This window comes from Schistosoma mansoni, chromosome 1, assembly GCF_000237925.1.
Source record: "Schistosoma mansoni strain Puerto Rico chromosome 1, complete genome".
Taxonomy (NCBI): Eukaryota; Metazoa; Platyhelminthes; class Trematoda; order Strigeidida; family Schistosomatidae; genus Schistosoma; species Schistosoma mansoni.
Genome location: NC_031495.1, coordinates 25,234,490 through 25,256,242, shown reverse-complemented (window position 1 = coordinate 25,256,242; position 21,753 = coordinate 25,234,490). Strand labels below are relative to the sequence as shown.

The following is a 21,753-nucleotide window of genomic DNA, read 5'->3' as shown; positions in this document are numbered from 1 at the left end:
ATGCGTGTATTTCCAAATAATTTAGGCTTCGTATCTATACTCCACTTTCTAGTGTTCATTACATTCAAATATCTAATTTTTTTTCAGTTTTCACCTTAAAAAGGCTTTACATTGACTCAAGCATGGTTGTAGTTGCTCACATATACTACCATTATTTTCTTTTTCAGTTACAAATAGCTAATCTGAAAGAATCTGGTCTATAAAATTAATAAGTCAGAGAATTTTTTCTTGATGACTTTTTTCTAGTTTGCATCCCTGATACTAAATATAAAGATCCTGTACAACTATATTAACTTCTTTAAACAAATGCAGTTGGTTAGAGTTCTATATTACTTGAGGGTTCTTCTAAGTTTATAAATTTGCGAACTTTTTTCAGTCTAGATTAAGTTAGATGAATTTTATTTATTAAATTATTTCGTAAATTTTAGATAGTATGGAAGGTTGTTCAAGGATGTTACAACTGTTATTGTAATCGAGCTTCTAGGTTATAGAAATCCAAACTTATAGACCGTACTGTCTGTATAGATCCCAAATAATAATCTTAATAAATTCAGTTGATTAAAGTGTGATTCGTAAAATTCTTTCTTGTATAAATGAATGCTTGTAGATTGTGTTACGCTTTGAATCGTCGAACTTTTCTACCTAATGAATTATTGTTCTTTTTCAATTGTTTTGCTGACTTCATAGGATCGAAGCTTCAGTTTAAAATAATGACGTCAAGTTTATATGATGACTTGGATATTTTAGACGGAACACCTCTCGATAATTTAACATCAAGCGAGTCGTCTAATAAGTCAGGAAATGCTCCATTGGTTGGTTTGCGTGTCACTGCTAACTGGTCGGAATCTGATGTATCATCTAATCAATTCAATATGAATCCTTCTTCAGTCAATTCAAATTCCAGGTAAGTTATCATTTATTCATTGGCTTTAAATTAGTTTACTCTTTCAGTTGGTGAGATAACTGACTAAGAATAATATTGGTTTGCTATTTTATTCTTCATCCCTTCTTTGCCTGTATTTACATCTACTTACAATTTAATTTCATACTAAACAATACTAATGGGAAAATTTATAGATTGTATTACCATTATACAAATATATTCATCCTAAAACAATTAATATGTAGGTATATTGAAATGCATAGTATAGTTAATCACTAGAATATAGCGGTAGGTAACATGATTTACTTTTTCAGTAGTACATTCATAGTTATCATACTTTTTACTCATCTGCATTATAATTTTATATATGTGTTTACTGCAAGAGATTATAATGATTGATTATCGTGGCTAATGTAAACAATGAATGGTTTTTACTTTCTGTTTTTGGTCCCCATTTTATGTGTATGTACGCGTAGTTAAGTGGGTATGCGTAAAGTTGAAGTGTGTCAAATAAATGTAAATAAACTTTATTTTGGTTATTACTTTCTTCATCATAATTCCCCATTTTTCTTTGTCTTGGAGAAATCCCTCCATAATACTCCCATCGGATGTTGAGAAAATATCCCACTAATATAGCAATATTGTTAATAATATCATTCAGTCACAGAGTAGAACCTGGTACGTATGCACATCGGTTTGATTTGGCATGCTCCATTAGCAAAGAAAGATGAAACTGTCTGGCCGAATCCCAGAATAGTAGTGATGAGAATCCCAAGATAATTAAAGCGGTCTATGCGTTCAAGCACTTCACTCCCTACCATTACTTCAAACGCTGACGCAAGCCAATCCTGAAGTAGTATTTCACATTTGGGGGGAGAGAACCTCATCCCAGACATGCTTACATTGTTGCTTAAGGCGGTCAAAAGACTGTATTTTGTCAGTGTCTCCATCAAACAGAACCATATCATCCGCGTATTCTAAGTAAACAAGTTGGTCTCCAGGTAGATCAACCCCTGGAAAGTAACCGATTTTGATGACAGTTCGCGATAAGCTCTGACTCAATGAAAAGTGTCCAAGTAGAGAGCCTGTACAGGGTTGGTGTACTTCTTTGGTACTCCTCTCAATGACTGACACTTCCATAGAACCTTGCTATCAAAGGAGTCGAACTCTTCCCCAAGGTCAAGGAACACAACTATAGTCGGACGTTTAAAAGTATATCGATTTTTCAGAACCTGCCGAAGGGTGAATATTTTGTTCAAACATTCACGTCCAGTTAAAAACGAAGTAAAGGACAATTAAATGTTAACGTCAGTGTATAGTGTTTTTGTGTACTGTTGGAATAGTGCTGCGAACTGTATACTGTCCTCAGAATGTAAGAAATCACTAGTTGAAGTCCATAGTTAGAATGATGCCAAATCTTGGAGATAATCTATACTTATTTACTTTTCTTTCCGGAACATTCTAATGATTCTTATCTGTGTGGTTTTGTTATGGGCTAAAACTTGAAATGATCACTTTTCTAATCATTTTCTTGCAAACCTGTTTTCACTTCCCTGCCTCTTTGATGTAATTTGAAAGTTATAAAACAGTCTGTCTATTCTCTTTCTTTTTCTTTAAACTATGTTGTAATCTTGAGGTTTCTTCCTTTTCATTGGTTTTCCTAAGCATATTAAGTCCGAGTTAGTAAACTTAATCTATACGTTTTTGTACAGTTCTTCAATTTAATTAGACTTTTGCTGAAATACATATTCATGAGTTAATTTTGTCTGTATTTAATCAGTTTTATTTAATTTTCTAGTTTAAAATTAATGCAATCCCACATGGCTGTGAAACGTGCTCAGGGTCGACGCCCAGCCACAGATTCTTCCAATGCTCAGTGGAGTTCTCGCACAACACTAGCCCCAGTGGTCGATTTGAAACAGCGTGTACCACACGTAGATGGCTCTTACAGGTAATGATATTAGTCCAGCCGTATGCATATTTTGCATGTTTTGTATGCTATTTTTTTTTAGGAAACACTGTTAAAAGATCAACGTTTGTTGAAATACTTTCTGAATGTATCTAAACAGATATTATTGAGCAAAACGTTCTTCCTTACAGTCTGCTTGTTTGTTACAGTTTTTGAAAGGAAAGGAATCATTTAAAAATATATATAAGATTATCCCATCTGGTTTCCTAGTACTATTATTACAAAAATTTAACTTTATACTTTAACGTACTTATGCGTATGAGTTTTGCGTTTGTCTTTTTAAGCATGTTTGTTTATATTGAAGAATAGTTTCTTTCTTTCGATACTAACATTAATGCCCTCTTGGTTAAGAATATTTTTGAATATGGTTACTGTTGTCCTATTTCTCAAGTAGATTAAGGGCTAATTTTGTAAAGAAGTATATTTATCTGTTTGGTTTTGTCAGTTCGGACTTTCTGTTACTTTACTGTTGTAATGATAGTTGGTTTTTACATCGAATTTATAAAATATAGAGTATTCAACTGTAATTGTATACTGGTCAACATATTCAAACAGTTCCGCATAATTGTTAATGAACTCTGTTGATCTGTTTTCTAGAAATGTCATCAGTGGAAGAAGCTGCTGAATTAAAATTTTGCTATTTTAATTATAGGATGAAAACTTAAAACAATCTATCAGAAAAATGCAACCTACTATGAAATCACTGAAAAAATTCAGAAAAACCATATACACAATCCATACGTCTTATTCATAAGGAAATCGTAGTCGTATCAAGCATACTTTAAAATTTTCTAGAGTTAAAGTAAACAGAAGCGTTTAAGTACTTGCTCCAGAAGGTTTAATTAATAGAGTAAACCTGTAAATATGTATTAAGTACCCATACAGGTCCTTTGTTTTTATGAGATACCATAACTTTTGACAGTAAATCGAGAATCAATGATGTCATCTAAATTTCCATCACTATTATCAAAGGAAAATATTCTGTTCACATCTTTATATAAAGTTGTTCCTGGAATAAAATTGATTACATTCGACATCGAATAATTTCATGCATCGTGGTAAAATTCCTCGTGAATTTGCCGAAGAAGTTTATCTGAACTTTTTCAAATAACTGTATGTTCTCATTAAGCACGTCTACAAATTTCTTGAGGATAAATCCATCACACTTCAATCGCCTTCGTGTAAAAGTAAATCTCATATCAAATCTGTTAACCGATTACCTAATTGGTTTTTGTGAATGTTCTTTTAAATTATAATATGCTGAATTCATCCTGAGAAAGTTGTAATTGTGACAGTGTCAGTGAAAAATCTTTAATAATTAAACTATTGGTCTCAATACACAGTCATAAAAAAGTTTCCATGTCGTCTAGTTTGACAAACATCTTTTTGCTTAATCTGTCATCAGTTGTACATGTAATGTATACATTCAAAAGAATACAATTTCTACAATTGTTTATCAATAGTGGTGAATGATAAAAAACCAATTTATTTGTTTGAAACCTTTCAAACTTACTCACTGGAATTTTGATAATCATGATATTTACCTGTTGTCTATACTCTCAATCGATGAAACATTTAACCATAAGTCATTTGTTATAATAATGTCTCTTTTTTGAAAGTTCTACATGATAACAATGAGATTAAATATGTAAAATTTTTGATTTTTCTCCATTTGACTTGTATATTTCAATTATATCTTAGTGTCTCTATGTCAGGTACATTTTTACCTATATTTCATGACATCGGTATATTTCAGAGTGATATGTGAACTTGATTGGAGTGTAAAAGTATACTAAATTACTAAATGCTGTGTAGTTGAACTTATTTAATTATCTGGAACCCTCTTAGTAAGTATAATCTAAAATGACACTATTAAGCTGTATCCGGCATCAATGCTCATATAGTTAGTTACAGCAAAGTAGAATATCAACGTACTAGTGCAACATTGCTTGTTTACGGCGGAACAGCCAAATGGGAAATGCTGAAGTTAGGTGTAAGGTACTATATAAAGATGGCAGGACAGTCGATGACTTTAAATCTTCGTCTACTAAATGGCTGGGAAATGTTTTGTGTATTATCGCCCTCTGCCTTCCTCTTTGAGTAATTCCGGATAGCCCCAATATATGTTTAAAGAAATATATGGGTGACCAAACAATTTGAAAGTAGTCTATGGTCACTAACTGTTGGTTTGGTCCCTATTGATCTGTTTACCGAGGAAATGTTTATTGGCTTTAATCAACAACATTTGTATTGAATGATGATTCTACATATGTGCTCAAACCAATTTCGATGTTGTAGCGTTCGAAACCCTGACTTAGTGTTGAAAACAGGGTGTTTTTATCATAATTTCAGCAATCCAACATATGTATTTTTATTGATAAACAATAACATGTTATGGTCACTTTAAATCACATGAAACCCATCTACATCAGTCACTTCCCGTGTTGATTTCTCCATGAATCATTATACTATATTATTTTATCATTAAACTGAAATTTCATTTTAGCCCTATATATAACATGTAAGCAGGTTTGCTGATATTATATTACGTTTAAATAATAAATATTTATTAATGTACATGGCTATTTATGCTCATCGATTATGACTGATTTATGTAGATAAGAAATACCTATTATTACGTATGATTAAAAGGTGCTTACATTTTTTAAAATTAATGATTTTATTTCTTTGATATGATAAAACATTAACTATGCGAACTATGCATTCAACTTCAAAAACATATCAACTCATATGGTTAAACCTACTTTACATTTTTGGTTCGACAGGTCAGATCGTACATCTGTCTTCTACCAAACGATATGTGTAACTTCATCATCATTTTATTTTGTCTTAGAAACTATTCATTATTTATCATAGGGTTTAACTTTATCGATATAAACATATCGTATAAGTTTTTCAAGCAAATCTGTACAAGGTATTTGTCACTAACTGATTCCTATTGTGATGCCATTGGAAACCAAGAAACCCTGAACAGCTGGTTCATTCCATTGCGTGAAAGTGTATATCCGTGACTTTGAGATGAGTACGTTTTACTGATTTAAATAATCCCTGTAAGACCACTTCATTTTCAATTAAATGTTTCCATTATATTCCACTATTTTGTCTCACCCTTTGATGTTTAGACGGTAAGTGATGTGTGCTCTGTATATTAAATTGCTTTTGATTCTAAACCGATTCATTGTGATTTGCCAGTTGAAAAGTATTTTAGGTCCTGGACATTGTCATCAACCTAATTTATTTATACATAATCAATTTTATGTTAATTTACTGAAATCGTTACAAAATACCTAGTTAATTTAGTAATATATGCAGCTGACCAATAAATCCGTACACCACTAAATTAACCACTTCTATGAATTCGGTGTTCATCTTGTTGTGCTAACGAGGTATGGTAACTTAGACCGATGCATGTATGTGCCTGGTCATACGTTGTAGCTGACTGACTGACTTGTTTGAATATTGTAGCATGTACCAAATTTTGTTTATTAATACTATTGAATTCACAGAAATTTTACAATCGAGTGTGTATGAAATAGTTTGTTGGTGAGGTTTCACTCTCCTCTAGCTGTTTATTACTTTATTTCATCAGAAGTGAACCTGTTTCTGTCTAGTGTTCTAGACAATAAAAAATATTTCACACTGAAATGTTAAGACACCACCGAAACAAGTAAGAAAAAACCTCAAAGTAATGGAAAGTGGAATAATAAATTATTTGTTTATTTTTCCATACATAAACAGTTTTCTCTGTAACTCGAAATGAGGAATAATCTAGCAAACATTTTATTATTACTATTACTGATTTCACTTCATACTTTATCCTCATATTATTTGTTTCCTATCCATTCGTAAACTATTTGTTGTATTTTTTCGCTTCCACGTAATGGATGTTATCAATTATCTACTATTTACATTATGTGTTTCAGAAGTATGTTACAGTTGCTTGTTATTCAAAAAATTTGTACTGTGTAAATAGGTACTTATAGTGGACTTCTTTTAGAGGGCAAGGAGGAGGAAATTTAAATGCCATTTATGTTATTCATTTTAATTAATAAAAACAGCAATAAAAATGACGCGTTTGCTATTTCTGACTTCGAAAATTTCTTTGTAACAATCTCCATGCACTCATTTAACTCCAAGTTAATCCAAAAGCTAAATCGCGAGTAGATTTAATTTAAACCCCGTAAAACACTAATTATGTTGTCAATTATTGTACGTAACTACTAATTGTATTTTCATTGGTAGCTAATCTGACCAGTTGTATGGTAAAATGTCAGTAAACAAATAAAGGATAACCATATTTGAACTCTGTGACTATAAGTATCGCTGAACATGGAGAATTTGACCTCATGATATTCTCAATATATAAAAATGTCCCGCCTAGGAACATCTAGTATTAACTATAACCGCTGGAAAATAAAACACGTTGATATTTGCACAACTATTCGATAAATGATAATGTGAATATACCGAGGCTACAGGAACATCTCTAAAAACACTAGTTCTCTGTCATTCAGTTTATTATTGATAGTCTGTTGGATAACAATTTGTTTTTCAATACTTCCTCCTCAAAATAAGACAAATAGTCAGGTCACTTTTAAGTGAAGTAGAAATACCCATATTTGATGAATTATCTACCTATTAAAAGACTAATAGTCTGGAATTATTGTCAGTGTATTTCCCAGGCTTCTCTGGGTTGGGTAAAGTATTTTTACGCTATTTTCTTATGTTGTACATCTACCTGTTTTTCTGGTTACTTACCACCTTTCACAACTGATTATTACTTTTTAAAATTACCCAGCTGATGCTTACTTAATTCTGGGATCTCGCGAACAGAAGTAATACTAATGTTTTCTGTTTCATAATTAAATGAGAATATGACTGTTTTATCGTAACTTGTTACAATTCTAAAACTCAACAATTCTGTCATTTATGGACTGTGATTACTTTTTTTTACTTAAAGTGGATACCATGATTCAATTTTATGTGAAATATGATATACTTGTCTATGTGTTTATTTTCGCTAATTTCAACGAAAGAAACTTAGACATTATCAACGTCGAGTATATTACACTGCTAAGTAACCAACATTAATAATAGATTTTTTCTATTTGTGTGATCGAATGTCACCTAGAGCTCTTTCTATGCATATGTATATATACCTATGGTTCTTGTTAAGACTCTTTCTAGTAGGAAATATATTTTATCCACTTGTATATCCATATTTCTCTTCTCATTTTAATACTTTCAGTTATTCTCTTGATTTCTCGTTCAACGTTGTTTTCATTTTAAATGCTTTCATATTGTTAGATGGGTATCATGAGTGTTATTTCTTAACCATTACATTTATTATGCTGATTTAACTAATTAAATATCATTAGTCTTACTCTTGAGAATCAAGTTTTCATATCTTAGATGGTTAATTATCAGTGATTCTTTTTCATGTACCAACTGTACTACTAAAAGTCCTCTTCATATTTGTTATATCTTGTGGCCGAGTGGATGCCTAGTTAGTGTGTGACGTGCTAAGACCGCCAATCAGAGAGCAGCGAATTATCGATTGGAACAATGGCACACGAAAACCATACGAGCAGTCTAGAGTGCTGACCAGTCCTGCTTCTGCCTAGCCCAGTCAGTTAAGTCCAAAACACCAATAACAGCCTCTGTGGTATGAATCCTTGTATTTCAAACATACTGAGTTTATATACCAAACAGACTGACCACATCATACCAATGAAATAGGAAATAACATTTGTACAAGATTCAGCCAAATATGTCTGTGAATAGGGGGACAGTAATCAATAGACTGGGGATAACTCAAGAATGGTAAATCGTATTATAATAGTCTATAGGTCAAAATAAAGCTTATAATAAGGGTAACATGGATATGAATAGTGTAGTTATTTAGCAGTTATACGATAATAAATATATGCATAATACTGGTCCATAAATGGATGCCAAAGTTACCATTCACTATTGTTATTGGGACAACTATTTTGTGTTTTGTGGAAGTTTAAAATAATTGTTAAATTACTCAGAAAAAATATTTTTTAAGTGACAACATTTATAGTTTGAACTTTTATTCTTACGTCTTTATCGTATTTCCTCATTATTACTTGGCAATTTATCCATTTGTTTAATGTCCTTACAATTGTATAATACTAAATTAAGGATATGTCCTATATTCATCAATGTGTTATTAGTATATATATGTACTATTAGTAATAAACAGATTCGAATGTCATGATAAGTTATAGTAAACATGAATATGGTAATTAATATGCACTGAGAGATCTAAAACTTCAAGTTTTTTCGAGTTGATTGGAGTCTGTAAAATAACTGTTATGTAGCTCTGCATTTTTATTTTGGTAACCTTATGAAAGAAGGATATGTACATACATATAAATAACTTTTTTAATTAACCTGTTCACTTATTCACATATTTCTAGTTGATTCATTAACATAGAAACCTTTTTCACGTGTATTTTTTTCCAAAATCACCTCTAACAACATTTAGCTAATTAGCTTCAACCGTTGTTCTTTGAAAGAATATTAAAATGCTTGTATTTTTTTTTCGAGTGAATCACTATATAATTATCATGACTCTTCAATTAATGTAAATAAGTTAATTAAATCCAGAAATTACTCTCTACATAAATAAGTAGGAATTTACTTGTACATTGAAAATTGCCTTTGAAATCAAATCAAACATTTGCCTCCTTAAATGATAATATAAATAGAGTGTGTCTTTTCATATTTATTTATTTATTAATTACAATTTTTTGAATACTAACCAACTTAACAATTTGTGTGAAAAACTGAGTGAATAAAATACTGTAAGCAGAAACTGTGAAACATTTTTTTGCTACTGCTGTCATTATGTAAACAAACTTCACCGTGATACTCTTCGTCATATCTAACAAATAGTGTAGATTAGATTTATAAGTTATCATAAGTGATTAATAAATCATGCATTTCGAATGCCAAATTATGTCAGATAAAGAGCACTTACTGATACTAATCTGTTCAGGTAGCATCAGTACAAAAATAATACTCAAACCCATATATTTTAAGGTCACTGTAGTAAACCATTAAGGAAAGTAAATAATTTTCTAGTGTTTTTGTTTGCTGTCAATATTTTCTAACTTTACAAAAAAATGGTTGCTTTTTGTTATAAATTAACAGTGGTTTTATGATTGCTCGTGATAGTCATCCTCACTAATATCCCTTTTCATGTCTCCCTATGTACAATTAATGTTGTATATTCATTTTAACTAAATATTGATGAACATTTAGATTTAATCAATTGACTGGACGATTAGAGCGATGTGTTTCGGGAAGCAGTGGAGGTAAATCTAAACGTTCGTTGAAATATTCCAATACAGCTATGACGAATGGTTTACTATTTGGTGAACCAAATCTACCTTTGGGTGTCATGGATGAATATAATCCCATGATTCCTAACGAGTATGAAGAATTAGCTCGAATCAAACGTGAACGTAGACGTGCTGAGGTAATTAAATATCCCAAGTCTAATTGTTAATGTTATCCAAATTTCGAAGGATTTACTTTTTTATCATAATCTACTTTAAGATGGAGAAATTCCAGTTGTCCCATTGAAGAATACCTCAAAACAATTTGACAAGGGTTTTTTTCAAGTTTTCGATGATATTGCTTACTAAACCTGCATGATAGTATTCCTAGTCATTTTAAGAGTGTAATAGCCTGTTGAAAAATATAAAAAGGTTATACCATAAATTGTTTGAAAAGCCTCACCAAAACTTTATATAATATTCTAAGGATTGGAGAAAAAATAGTAAGACAAACAGACTAGTTTATTTCGTAAATCACTCATACTAGGATTACACAGCTCCAGTAAATGTTAATGTCGCGAAGAAACTTTCCATCTTTACGTCACTTTTGTGTAAATATTCAAATATCTTTCTTAAATATTCCATCTTTATAAACAATAGGTTGTTCATATTAGTTTGGTATAAGAAATATAGTGAATTTTCTAAAATATCACGTCATAAGTATATGATTCAGTCTCTACTGTCGCACCATAAAAATGATGTTTAGTAAAATATTGAAAATAAAAACCATATTTTTCCTGAGGAGAAATATTTAAGTAATGATTCACCTTTTGACTTGTCACCTGTTACGAACGTTTCGGACGTCTAACTCTTTCTCAATTTGTAGGTTACGTTCAGTATACGTAAGTGATCTATAAAAATTAAGTCCACTAATTAACATGACTTCTATGCAAATGGTTAGATGGCATTCTATTGGTATTTTTATTCTTGTTTTCACCTAGAAGAATAACGAATTTACAAACATCATTAAAATTAACTATTTCTCCATTCATTTTCCATAGATTTTTCATAAATAGGTAAACAGTAGTAAGGCAAAACATTTAAAAAATTTCTGTTATGTCGTGAAATTATAGTACACTAATTTCGTGATTTATCACCTGATTATTCAGTTTCAATTGTTGATTGGGGGTTAATTTGAATAGATCCATTAATAAAAAGATGATTGCATAAATACATAGCCATCAGACTTCATAATGCCTGGATTGCTTGGCTATATATTTGGAATTTTTGTGCAATATTCATACTTTTACAAGATGTTCGAGTCTCGATTACTGTCTGACATTATTATGATCTCTGTAACAAATTTCTTTTTTCAAAACAATTTATGAATCGTATGTTTCCAACCAACCTTATTTCTATATATTTCGTCCTTTACGTGTGACATTACCTTCTATATCATTTTGACCATGCCTTTAAATAGGCATGTACGCTGTGATTATTTCCAGAATGTAATTATATATATATAATACATAGTTTCAGGACTTTGTTATTAAAACTATTCTTCCAGTGTTTAATACTTAAAATTTTTTTCATGTATCTGCCCTTTTTAGGAATCAGCGCTTGCAGACAGACACCATCGACTGGATCCATTTGGTATGAATGATCCTTCCGGAATGTGTCGTCGTTATGAGTATTCAGATGAAGAAGACGATGAAGATAATGAATATACTGCAGCTTCCGGTAGGAATTCTTCACAACCAACAAAAGGTGCTGCTATCGCACCTCCATCTGTTTTACTCGAAGATGTAACTGTTACTTCTGGTTCAAATGCATCACAAAACTCTGAATCGTCGGTTAATGATGATGACCCTGGAGTTAGCACAGCTAGTAGTAAATTTGGAATGTAAGTTTTCGTTAATTTATCCTGTTTATATCTTATACAACTCATTATACTATTTTATGTTAGTGTTACTTGATTTTACACATATTTTACTGAGATGCTTTATTGTTTGTAAATCATATGTTTATTTTACTGCTTAAAACTTATTAGACTATATCACGATTTCCTGTTGTAAAGCGAAAACAATAAACACTGTGAGATCAGTTGAGTTTATTTCATGTGCTTTAAATCGTGTACACAGCGACTGATTTGCAGAAATAAATAAAATGTTTTATAAATGTGATTTTATATGTAACATGCACAAATTCATTTAGTTCACTAATACAAAATATTTAAAATCACTTTAAGATGGTGGGGAACATTTGTTCCTCAGGTGGTGATTTTAGTTGAGTTTATTCACTGGGCTCGATGTTACGTCTTGGAGCTTTCATTGTTCTTCTGAACAACATCAGCACAAAAATCAGGTAGAAGTATTCTTAGTCCTGCTGTAATGAACAAACACTCAAGTCGGAAAGACCAGTTTATGGTTTAGTGCAAAATTATGGTGTCTCCGTAAATTATGAAAACCATATATTAAATACTTCATTTGCAGGTCTTCCATCAGTTGTCCATATGCATTGATATAAGCAAAAATGTGTTATGGCGTTTGACCTCTATTCAATGTTCGTTCAGGCGAAGATGGAGGGGAAATTTCGAAATCACTGATAGAGGGCATACTAAGAACATCAGAGAATTTGTAGAAGCTTGACAATCCAGTTAATCAGCGGTCTACAAACACATTGAAATTGATCCAACTCATCAACCAATTAAAATAATCATTAACAAATATAGGACCAAGAATCTGATCAATGGCAGAAACAATCAAAATAAAGATGCAGAGAATGACAGGTTATGTCTACACTAATCAATCAAGATCGAGGTGGACAGGACAAGTTATTCATCAGTGAAGAAGTCCGAATGCTTCGCTCCTATCTGAAGTTTGTGCTGATGATGTTCAGAAGAGTAATGAAAGCTCCACGATCAAATTATCCAGCTCACTGACCGAAGCCCCACTAAAGTCACTTTCCATATTCATACACGTTCAATTTTTAAATGAACAGAATAATTTGGAGAAAGACTAGTGTAATCAAGCGCAAGACACATACAGATTGTTAGTTATAACAAATAGAATGATACATGTAATAGTAATTTCCAAAAAGCAACAGTAAAGTGATCATAATATTAGTGATGATAATTACTGTTTTCACTCATTGAAGTGTTTGTTGGGAAATGCAAGTACTTTGATGGAAGATTTAAAACATACTAAATGAAATGAATTTACTTCATCCCAAAATGTTTTTCGTTCTTACTCTATGAGTCTATGAAGGGAACTATCTGTTTAGTGTTTCCAATTAATCGATTCTCGTATCCATTCTTTGGGAACACTTATTTAATCCAGTCAACAATTCTCGGCATTTATATTTTATCTGTTTAATGACATTATTGACCGTTTCGGATTAATAACAAGCGACTGTTTGTTATTTCTCGACTTAATTGCCAAAAAAAGGAAAATTATCTAATCAACTTGGTTTCTATTTATTTAAAACTTATGATTATATGAATCAAATATTTTTAGCACAAAACTACTAGTATGTCTACTTCTAATTTCATTTGAATAATTATAAAATTTATTTTTACTATAATTACTCCTATAACATTTACTACTGCAAATATATTGTCGATAATATGCAATAATATCTGTCTAATATCAATTGATCATTCCTTACTATTCATAAGCAATAGAACTTGTATTCTGTGTACTTTTGTTGACAGTTGGCGCAGGTGTATACACTCTTTATCTTCCCTTAAACCGTGAGATTAAAATTGCTTCAGATCTGTCTTCTTTCCTATACTATATCCTTATATACAACCTTTCTTTTATATATTACCACCACTAAATTAACTATTTCTATGAATTTAGTATTGATCTTGTTGTTCTAATGAGGTATGGCAACTTGGACCGATGCATTTATATGCCTGGTCCTACGTTGTAGCTGACTGACTTTGTTGACAGTAGCTTTTCTCATATAAGAAAATTATTCAAGTATTATTTTGATTACCAGAAATAATAATTGCGAATAATTCCATGTAGAATAATGATTTTTATTCTAATGTATAATTCTTTTGTTTTATCTAATCGAATTTGTACTGGGATTTTAGTTGACTGAATAGAATAGAAAGTGGCATGTCATGTTTTTTGATAGATCTTTTCTTTTTTTTAAAGATTACATTATTTCGGATCATATTTAGCAAATATTACGATAATTTTAACCTTTGGAATACTTTGAAAAGATGATATATATATATATATAGTGTTTAGAAATATGTTCAAATAAATCATTATGCTTAAAATATATCTCAAACGAAATACTTTCATAACTAAGTTTTATTTAGTACATTAATCATAAATTATGCATATTTGTTAATATTTAAATGTAACTTAGTAAGATCATAAATCATCGATAGGTAGATCTCAAGAAAATTTTAAATCAAAACTGATCAACCGCTTTTATCTATTGAATTTTTTGAATATTTCTTAACAACATTTTTGAACTTCTTTTGAACCTCTTAATTCTTATTCAAACAATGTTGTAAATTGAAATAACGCTTTTTAGCTTTTAGTTTTATTTTCAAGCTTAAAGTAATAACGTTTATCAGTAGACGTTGTTCACCAATAAATTTTTGAATCTTAGTTTCTTAAATATCCTCTGGCGGTGAGGTATTTATTTAGTAGCTGGATTGACAATTCGCTTACATTATTAGTTTTCAAATCGCAAAGAAAAAATTTTGAAAAATAGAATCCCCACCTAATTTACTGTGTATTTGTATACATACTAGTAAATTAAGCTGTTATTTGGAATTCAACGTGTCAAAAGGTTCTGCCTTGAAGGAAGCAACATCATAAAGAATGAATATTTATTTATTTAAACATAATTATTGATGCAGGGGGGCATTAAATAGATATGCGTCACACAAATCATTCGATTTGTGTCAGGGCTGAGATACTGCTCGGGTGCTCAAACTGAAGCAGGTAGTTTCCTTAGAGGACCATAACTCGAGCCTTCGACCTAAAGGTCTAATCCACAAGGTAGTGAAGCAACGTAACGAGGAGATGCAGTTCCATACGCCATTTGTTTCGTCAGGATCCTGGAGCTCATGTGCACCATTGGTTTGGAATCAGGGTTTTCCACCTCTCCCAGGTAGACCCTCCACGTCCATCAACTCGGTTAAACCACCGGACATTCGCTTTCCATCTTCCTAATTTCGTAAACAATACCGACTCTCCCTTCTCTCGGCCGTACCAGGGCATTTGAGGGACGGAGTCAGACAAGGCTGCTTACTTTCGCCCTTTCTCTTTCTTCTGTCGGTTGACTGGATTATGGAGATCTCCACATCTGACTTGGAACACGGAATACAATGGACAACTCGGAATTAACTAGATGATTCGGACTTTGCAGATGACCTAACCCTTCTATCCCATACACGCCAACAAATGCAGGTCAAGACAGTCAGTGTAGCAGTAGCCTCCGCATCAGTAGTCCTCAACATACACAAGGAAAAAAGCGAGATCCTCAAATACAACACAGAACACCAACCCTATTACACTTGATGGCGAAACTCTGGAAAATGTTGAAAGTGTCACGTTCCTGAGTGGTATCATCGATGAACTTGGAGGATCTCATGCAGATATAAAGGTAAGGATTGGCAAAGCAAGGGCAACACTCCTACTGTTAAAGAACGTATGGAACTCAAAACAACTGTCAACTAACTTCAATGCGAACGTCAAGACAGTTCTACTGTATGGAGCCGAAACTTGTAGAATTACCATAACTATCATCAAAAAGGTGCAAGTATTTAGGAACAATTGTCTACGTAAGATACTCAATGTCCGGTGACTGGATAGCATCGGCAACAGCCTACTTTGTGAGGAAACAAACGAAGTTCAAGCTGAGGAGAAAATTAATAAAAGACGTTGGCGGTGAATAGGACATACATAGAGAAAATCATCAAACTGTATCATGAAACAAGCTCTAACTTTGAATCCTGAAGGTAAACGAAAAGGAAGAAGGTCAAAGGACACACTGCGTTAAGAACCGGAAGCAGACATGAAAAGGATGAATAGAAACTGGGAAGGGTTTTCCAGAACGGAGTTGGATAGAGAATGCTGTTGAGCGGCCTATGCTCCTCCATGAGATGTGACAGGTGTAAGTAAGTAAATAGAAAACACTTATTTGACTATTTTTATTCAATAAGATTCTCTCACATCGTAACCAGTAAGTAGTGACTTTGAATGGCTTCGCTCAAAATCTTTTGCAGTGACGCAGGTGCATCTTTTCTTTGTCTTCCACTGAATCCTGAGATTCTGAATTTCTCAGAATCTTTTTTCGTTTTCACTCCGCTAGTTTACATCTTTTCAAACCGTATCATCAATGCCTACTCTTTTCTATTCCCTTAAATACTGTTACTACCTCTAATATGCTAGGATTTGGCCTGACAATTTCATCTCGGTGTGCTAATGGGGCATGGCAACTTGAACCGATGTACATACATACAGGTTCTCTGTTGTTACTGACTGGACAGTTTACTGAATTTCAATTGAGTTCTTGTGTTGATATTTGACGTCTTATAATATAGTTTATAGTTGGATTGTTTTAGCATTTAGTGAATTATCACTTGTTACTGTATTAAATAATCCCACAAATTAATGAATTGAAATCTTACCAGTTTTAACTTAAGCCCACATAATCAGTAACAAGTATGTTGTAATTTTTGATTTAAATATCAGGTAAAACTAACTAATATAATGAAAGTACAACTAACTGGCACTTAATAATCATTAGATTTACGTTGTTGTTTAATTTCCATTGTGTCTAATCAGTGTGTAATTTCTCAATGTTTGTGTTCTACATTAATAAATGACAACTATGGACATGTTTATTTATGCTTACTGAACTTTCTATTTTCAATAGTAATGTTGTTGCAGCGAAAATGATGGCTCGAATGGGATATCGTGAAGGACAAGGTCTAGGTAGAGAAAGTCAAGGAATGTCTACTGCATTAGTTGTTGAAAAAACTAGTCGACGTGGTGGCAAAATAATTCACGAAAAAGACCAACAACGTCAACAAATCCACGCCAATGCTTCTGCTACTACTAATAATAGTCTACCTAGTTATTTGAGTGCAAATGTAGAAGAGACATTCAATAATCTACCACTCCCAGAAAATCGAAGCTGTGTAAGTTATAGACTTTGTCATATCAAATGAATGTATCATTTATTGAATAATTACAAATAATTCTCTGGAAAAATAAATTTCACTGCCTATTTTTTCTTGTATAATTGATAGTTACTTTCATAATATTAAGTGTATCTACTGCTATTAAGTGAAACTTCAGCTCCACGAGTAATTCTGTCGATTTATTTTTAAAAACGTCGTATCACAGTTTTATACATTGTTCTATGATTTGCCAAGATTTCAAGTTTAAGGTATGTTGTTTTTACACATTTAAAGTATTATAAACCACTATGTTGTTGAAACTGAGATTTTTTAGCAACATACTTCAAGAATATGCAACATCAAGTATCAGGGTCGATGATAGTATAATATGGTTTCAATATTCTGATTGATTTTCTATCCTGTGGTGTTATTATTTTCATTTTGTAATTTTTCTAATACAATCTACTCATTTAAAATTAACCACATACTGCACCGATTACCTACCTTCAAATTAGTTACTTTTTGTAGATCGACAAAGTATATGTCCATATACTAAATTTTTCATGTTTTAACTTTGAACATAACATGTTCAATATAAGTATTTTGTAAGTTTTTATTCAAAATGCAGCGGTAAAAGAAATCCTCCATGTTATATAAATAAAACATTAATGTGTAACAAAGATTTTTTTCACTTCTTTTCATTTTAACAACTATTGGAATGAAAATATTCTCTTGTCTAATAAAAATTTTTATTTTTAAAGTCCAGTAAAAAGAAATAAGAATTAGATTTTAGTTACTATATTCTGGTCACTGCATCTAGTGTTACATTTTAATTATTTATACTTCATTATTTTCTGTTTATACAAACAAAAGTTCCTCTGAATTATATTCACATGACGGCGAATTATGACACTGAGATGCTTTTGTTTTTGAATGAAATACAGATGAATTCATTAGTCGATTAAAGCTAGACCACCATAGAAAACCTGGAAGCACTGGACGGCCGTTTTGTCATAGTATGGGACTCCTCAGTAATGCACATCCACAACTCAAGAATTCAACTTTTAAATTCCTACAATCTCTACGAAACACCATTCTGAAATATAGATTTTAAAAATCATGCTATAATCTACAAATGGGAATTTATTTACAAAAATAGATTTTTAATACACATTCTTTTATTTATGTAATTTATTTATGGATATTTTAATTTAGCTGACATCTGGCTATCATTTATAATGAAATATCGAATCTAAGTTTACCACTGATCAATCACATTTAATTAGTTTTTACTGAATGGATGGGGAAAATGTATATCAAGGAAAGATGTTCGTGGTTACATGATTACCATTATCATCATTATAACTGCAAATGGACAGTTAGTTAGGAGTTCGTTTTATCCATTCTAAGCCATATAATTTCTGTGTTTGTCTGAGACTTTTCCTGAAACTAAGTTCGAACTTAGAATTTTATGTAAAACAGTTAGATAGTTGAATAATTAAGTCATACATTTTTTACCTCTTATATTTGAGTAGTTCCAGCATGGTTTTTCTTTAACATAAACAATTTCTACTCATACGCAAAATCTACGGCTTTACGATTATCTGTATCTCTGGTTTCTAGGTTATTCTTTTACGTAATATGTGTGGACCAGGTGAAGTTGATGATGATCTAGAACCTGAAACAGCTGAAGAATGTGCTAAATATGGCAAAGTAGTAATGTGTATGATTTATGAATTGCCTGAAGCTCCAGATGATGAAGTAGTTCGTATTTTTGTGGAATTCGAATCTGAAGAAGCAGCAACAAAAGGTATGTATTTTTGTGCATACATCTTCATAAAGAGTTAATTTCTCAGTATTCTGAAAAAGTGGTAGTTTCAGTCGCGTATCATTTTCCTGTCGTTTGTATTCACTTATATCCACATAATAATGTAATAATTTGCGTACTATTTAACCAAGCGTTTTCAAGACAAAAAGATCTCAGAATTTCTTAATTTCTGTAAAGCCCCAGAGTGTTATCGATATCTTTCACTTGTGGATAACTAGTTGCCATTTGAAATAATTTTGAACAGCGAGTCCGCCTTTTGTCCGTGCCAAAATATTTTGGTGAGACAAATCATTCAACCTATACAATCGCTGATAAAATGTAGAAAGGTACTCATTTGTTGGAATATCACTGCGATTTTGAATGATCTTTGTGATTAGTTTATAATCAACTAAAATCTCCGGTTGTTATGACATCAACAAAAATTTCGTTGTACAATGGAGTTTATGCACGAATTTCTTTGGCGCAATTAAATGTATATAAGTGACAGACTATCACTGGATTTGCAGAGATCATTGGGTTCCAAATTTAACATCATAGATTAGTTTCAGTCGCATTACTATTGGGAAAAAAAGGAAAGCACTGAAAAGCTGTTTCAGACTTTTCTGTGATGCGCTTGGTTCCTGGAGCTCCAGTGACAGCTGTGATCAGTGGAGTCTAACCGAGTCGGGATGACACAAATATCACCGACAGCAGCCGGTGAGGGGCGCGGAACATCACAAATTAACTGAAGTTGGAAGTTCAAATCACTAGATGCTAACTCAACTTTTACATCTTAGGCTGTCTCTGAAAAGTCTTGACTTCACGGAATCAATACTCCGTAGTGCTGAAAGCACACTACTGACGGATTCGAAACTCCGACAAAATAGCTGTCCATGTTATTTTGATTTGCAGTAGTTCTCTAACTGAAATTAACCCGTGAATAACTGCCTATTTATAAACAGGAGTTTAAGTTATACCAGTTTAAGACAACAGCAACCTGCGTTTTCGAAAAGAAATACAGCTTCTGATATAATCCAAATTTTTAAATCAAGGACAGGCCCACACATTCAGTCCTAAACTACACTTGTGTGGGCCAATGAGGATGCATCCGGACCTACAAACTACTAGCTTAAAAGCGAATTACATTACTGCTATGCGACAGCTCCTACTTGTGCAGAATTGTTCAGCATAAAGTTCCGTGGTTCTCATTTGTACCTTTTTCTCTATTTTCATATGATTTCTGCTTTATTTAATATTCATCTCCGCTGGTTTGTTTTTATAGCGGTACTTGATCTGAATGGCCGATTTTTTGCTGGACGTGTCGTAAAGGCTGGATTTTACGATGCAGAGAAATTCAGGAATTTGGAACTTGCCGATGCGCCACTGTCTACATAACTTTCCTTTTCATTATGCACAGTATATATAATTGTTACCTAACTATACCTGTACACGTGTTCTGATCGACTTCACAAAACATGGCACACAATTCCTGGATTGAAGAACTGATGAAACGCGGGTTTCTTAATACAGTACATTGGGTAAAAACATATTCCTCTTAATTCTAAGTAGAAATAACATGAACACTTTTATATAGGGCTCAAAAGTCAGTCATATACTCACCTTGAGCAAAACTCAAGATTTTGACAGACTGTTGATAACAGTTACCTTCAAATTGTAATAAACTACATTCTGACAAAGCTTTTAGTCATGCAAAGTATTGTTTGCATATTGTACTTGTTACCGGTCGGGAAAATATAATTTGCTGAGGATGTAAATTGTAGTCGAGAATGGATTCAAAGTTTTTTTTAAAATTTAGTTCTGCGTAATTTTCTCTTAGCATATATTCTTATTCAAGCTGTGATCTACTTTAATATCCTGAGCGCATTCGAAAACTTACAAAATATTATGCTCAACGAGGATCGATTTGTGATATTTTCTGATGAGCATTCAAGATTTGGTCCGCGAATCGCTACAACCTACATCTTTTGTCGGAGAGTTAGTGGAAACACTACGGTGGAATTTCAGACCCTGACCTAAGTACTTATCGAGGTTATACACATTAACAAATACTCACAAATATTATGTTTTTTCAAAAATAAAATACAAATATCAAAAAGCTGAACAGAAAACATGAATATTGCTACATGGTGCTACAAAAACGTAAGCCTGTCATGGGTTGAAGAACAGGAGTTTCTGGGACTTTATCTTCTGTTCCATTCCGTGAAGAACTAGTGGACGAATTATTGTTGTTCAATACATCGGACATTCCATTACTTTCGGCTATTAAATCAAGATATGAACCGTTCTCCTTTATTTGATTCACACGAGCAACAGATTTACGATCTTTCGTTTTCACTAGGAGGGTATCCAATTTGACATTTGTTTTGACAAATGCTTGTTGTGTATCAGCACTTCTTAGCCTTGCAGAGATAGGTGGAGTAATTACTTCTACAACTTGTTTTCTTGTTGATCGATGAAGTACCTTTTCGCCTTTGAGTACGCTGCGAGCTTGCTTCCTAAAAACAAACCATGTATAAAGCTAGATAGTTACCGATTACGTTTATAGACCGTGGATTTTCGACCTATACGTCCTTCCTCAGCTGGCAT

At 32.3% G+C, this 21,753-nt stretch overlaps 2 protein-coding genes across 2 annotated transcripts; one reads left to right on the top strand and one right to left on the bottom strand.

Annotated features, from left to right (window-relative positions):
- Window positions 1-710: 710 nt before the first annotated feature.
- Window positions 711-20,914, top strand: Smp_161750 (hypothetical protein; the record flags this gene model as incomplete). The annotated part of the gene is made up of 7 exons (XM_018793802.1): window positions 711-904; window positions 4,154-4,303; window positions 10,167-10,383; window positions 11,794-12,086; window positions 17,093-17,357; window positions 18,963-19,149; window positions 20,429-20,914. 7 exons carry the CDS (start codon window positions 711-713, stop codon window positions 20,539-20,541), a joined length of 1,419 nt encoding a protein of 472 aa, XP_018648278.1. The 3' UTR covers window positions 20,542-20,914.
- Window positions 20,915-21,268: 354 nt separating this feature from the next.
- Smp_073050 (hypothetical protein) lies at window positions 21,269-21,753 on the bottom strand (the record flags this gene model as incomplete). Its single annotated transcript, XM_018793801.1, has 2 exons — window positions 21,269-21,662; window positions 21,698-21,753. 2 exons carry the CDS (start codon window positions 21,751-21,753, stop codon window positions 21,287-21,289), a joined length of 432 nt encoding a protein of 143 aa, XP_018648277.1. The 3' UTR covers window positions 21,269-21,286.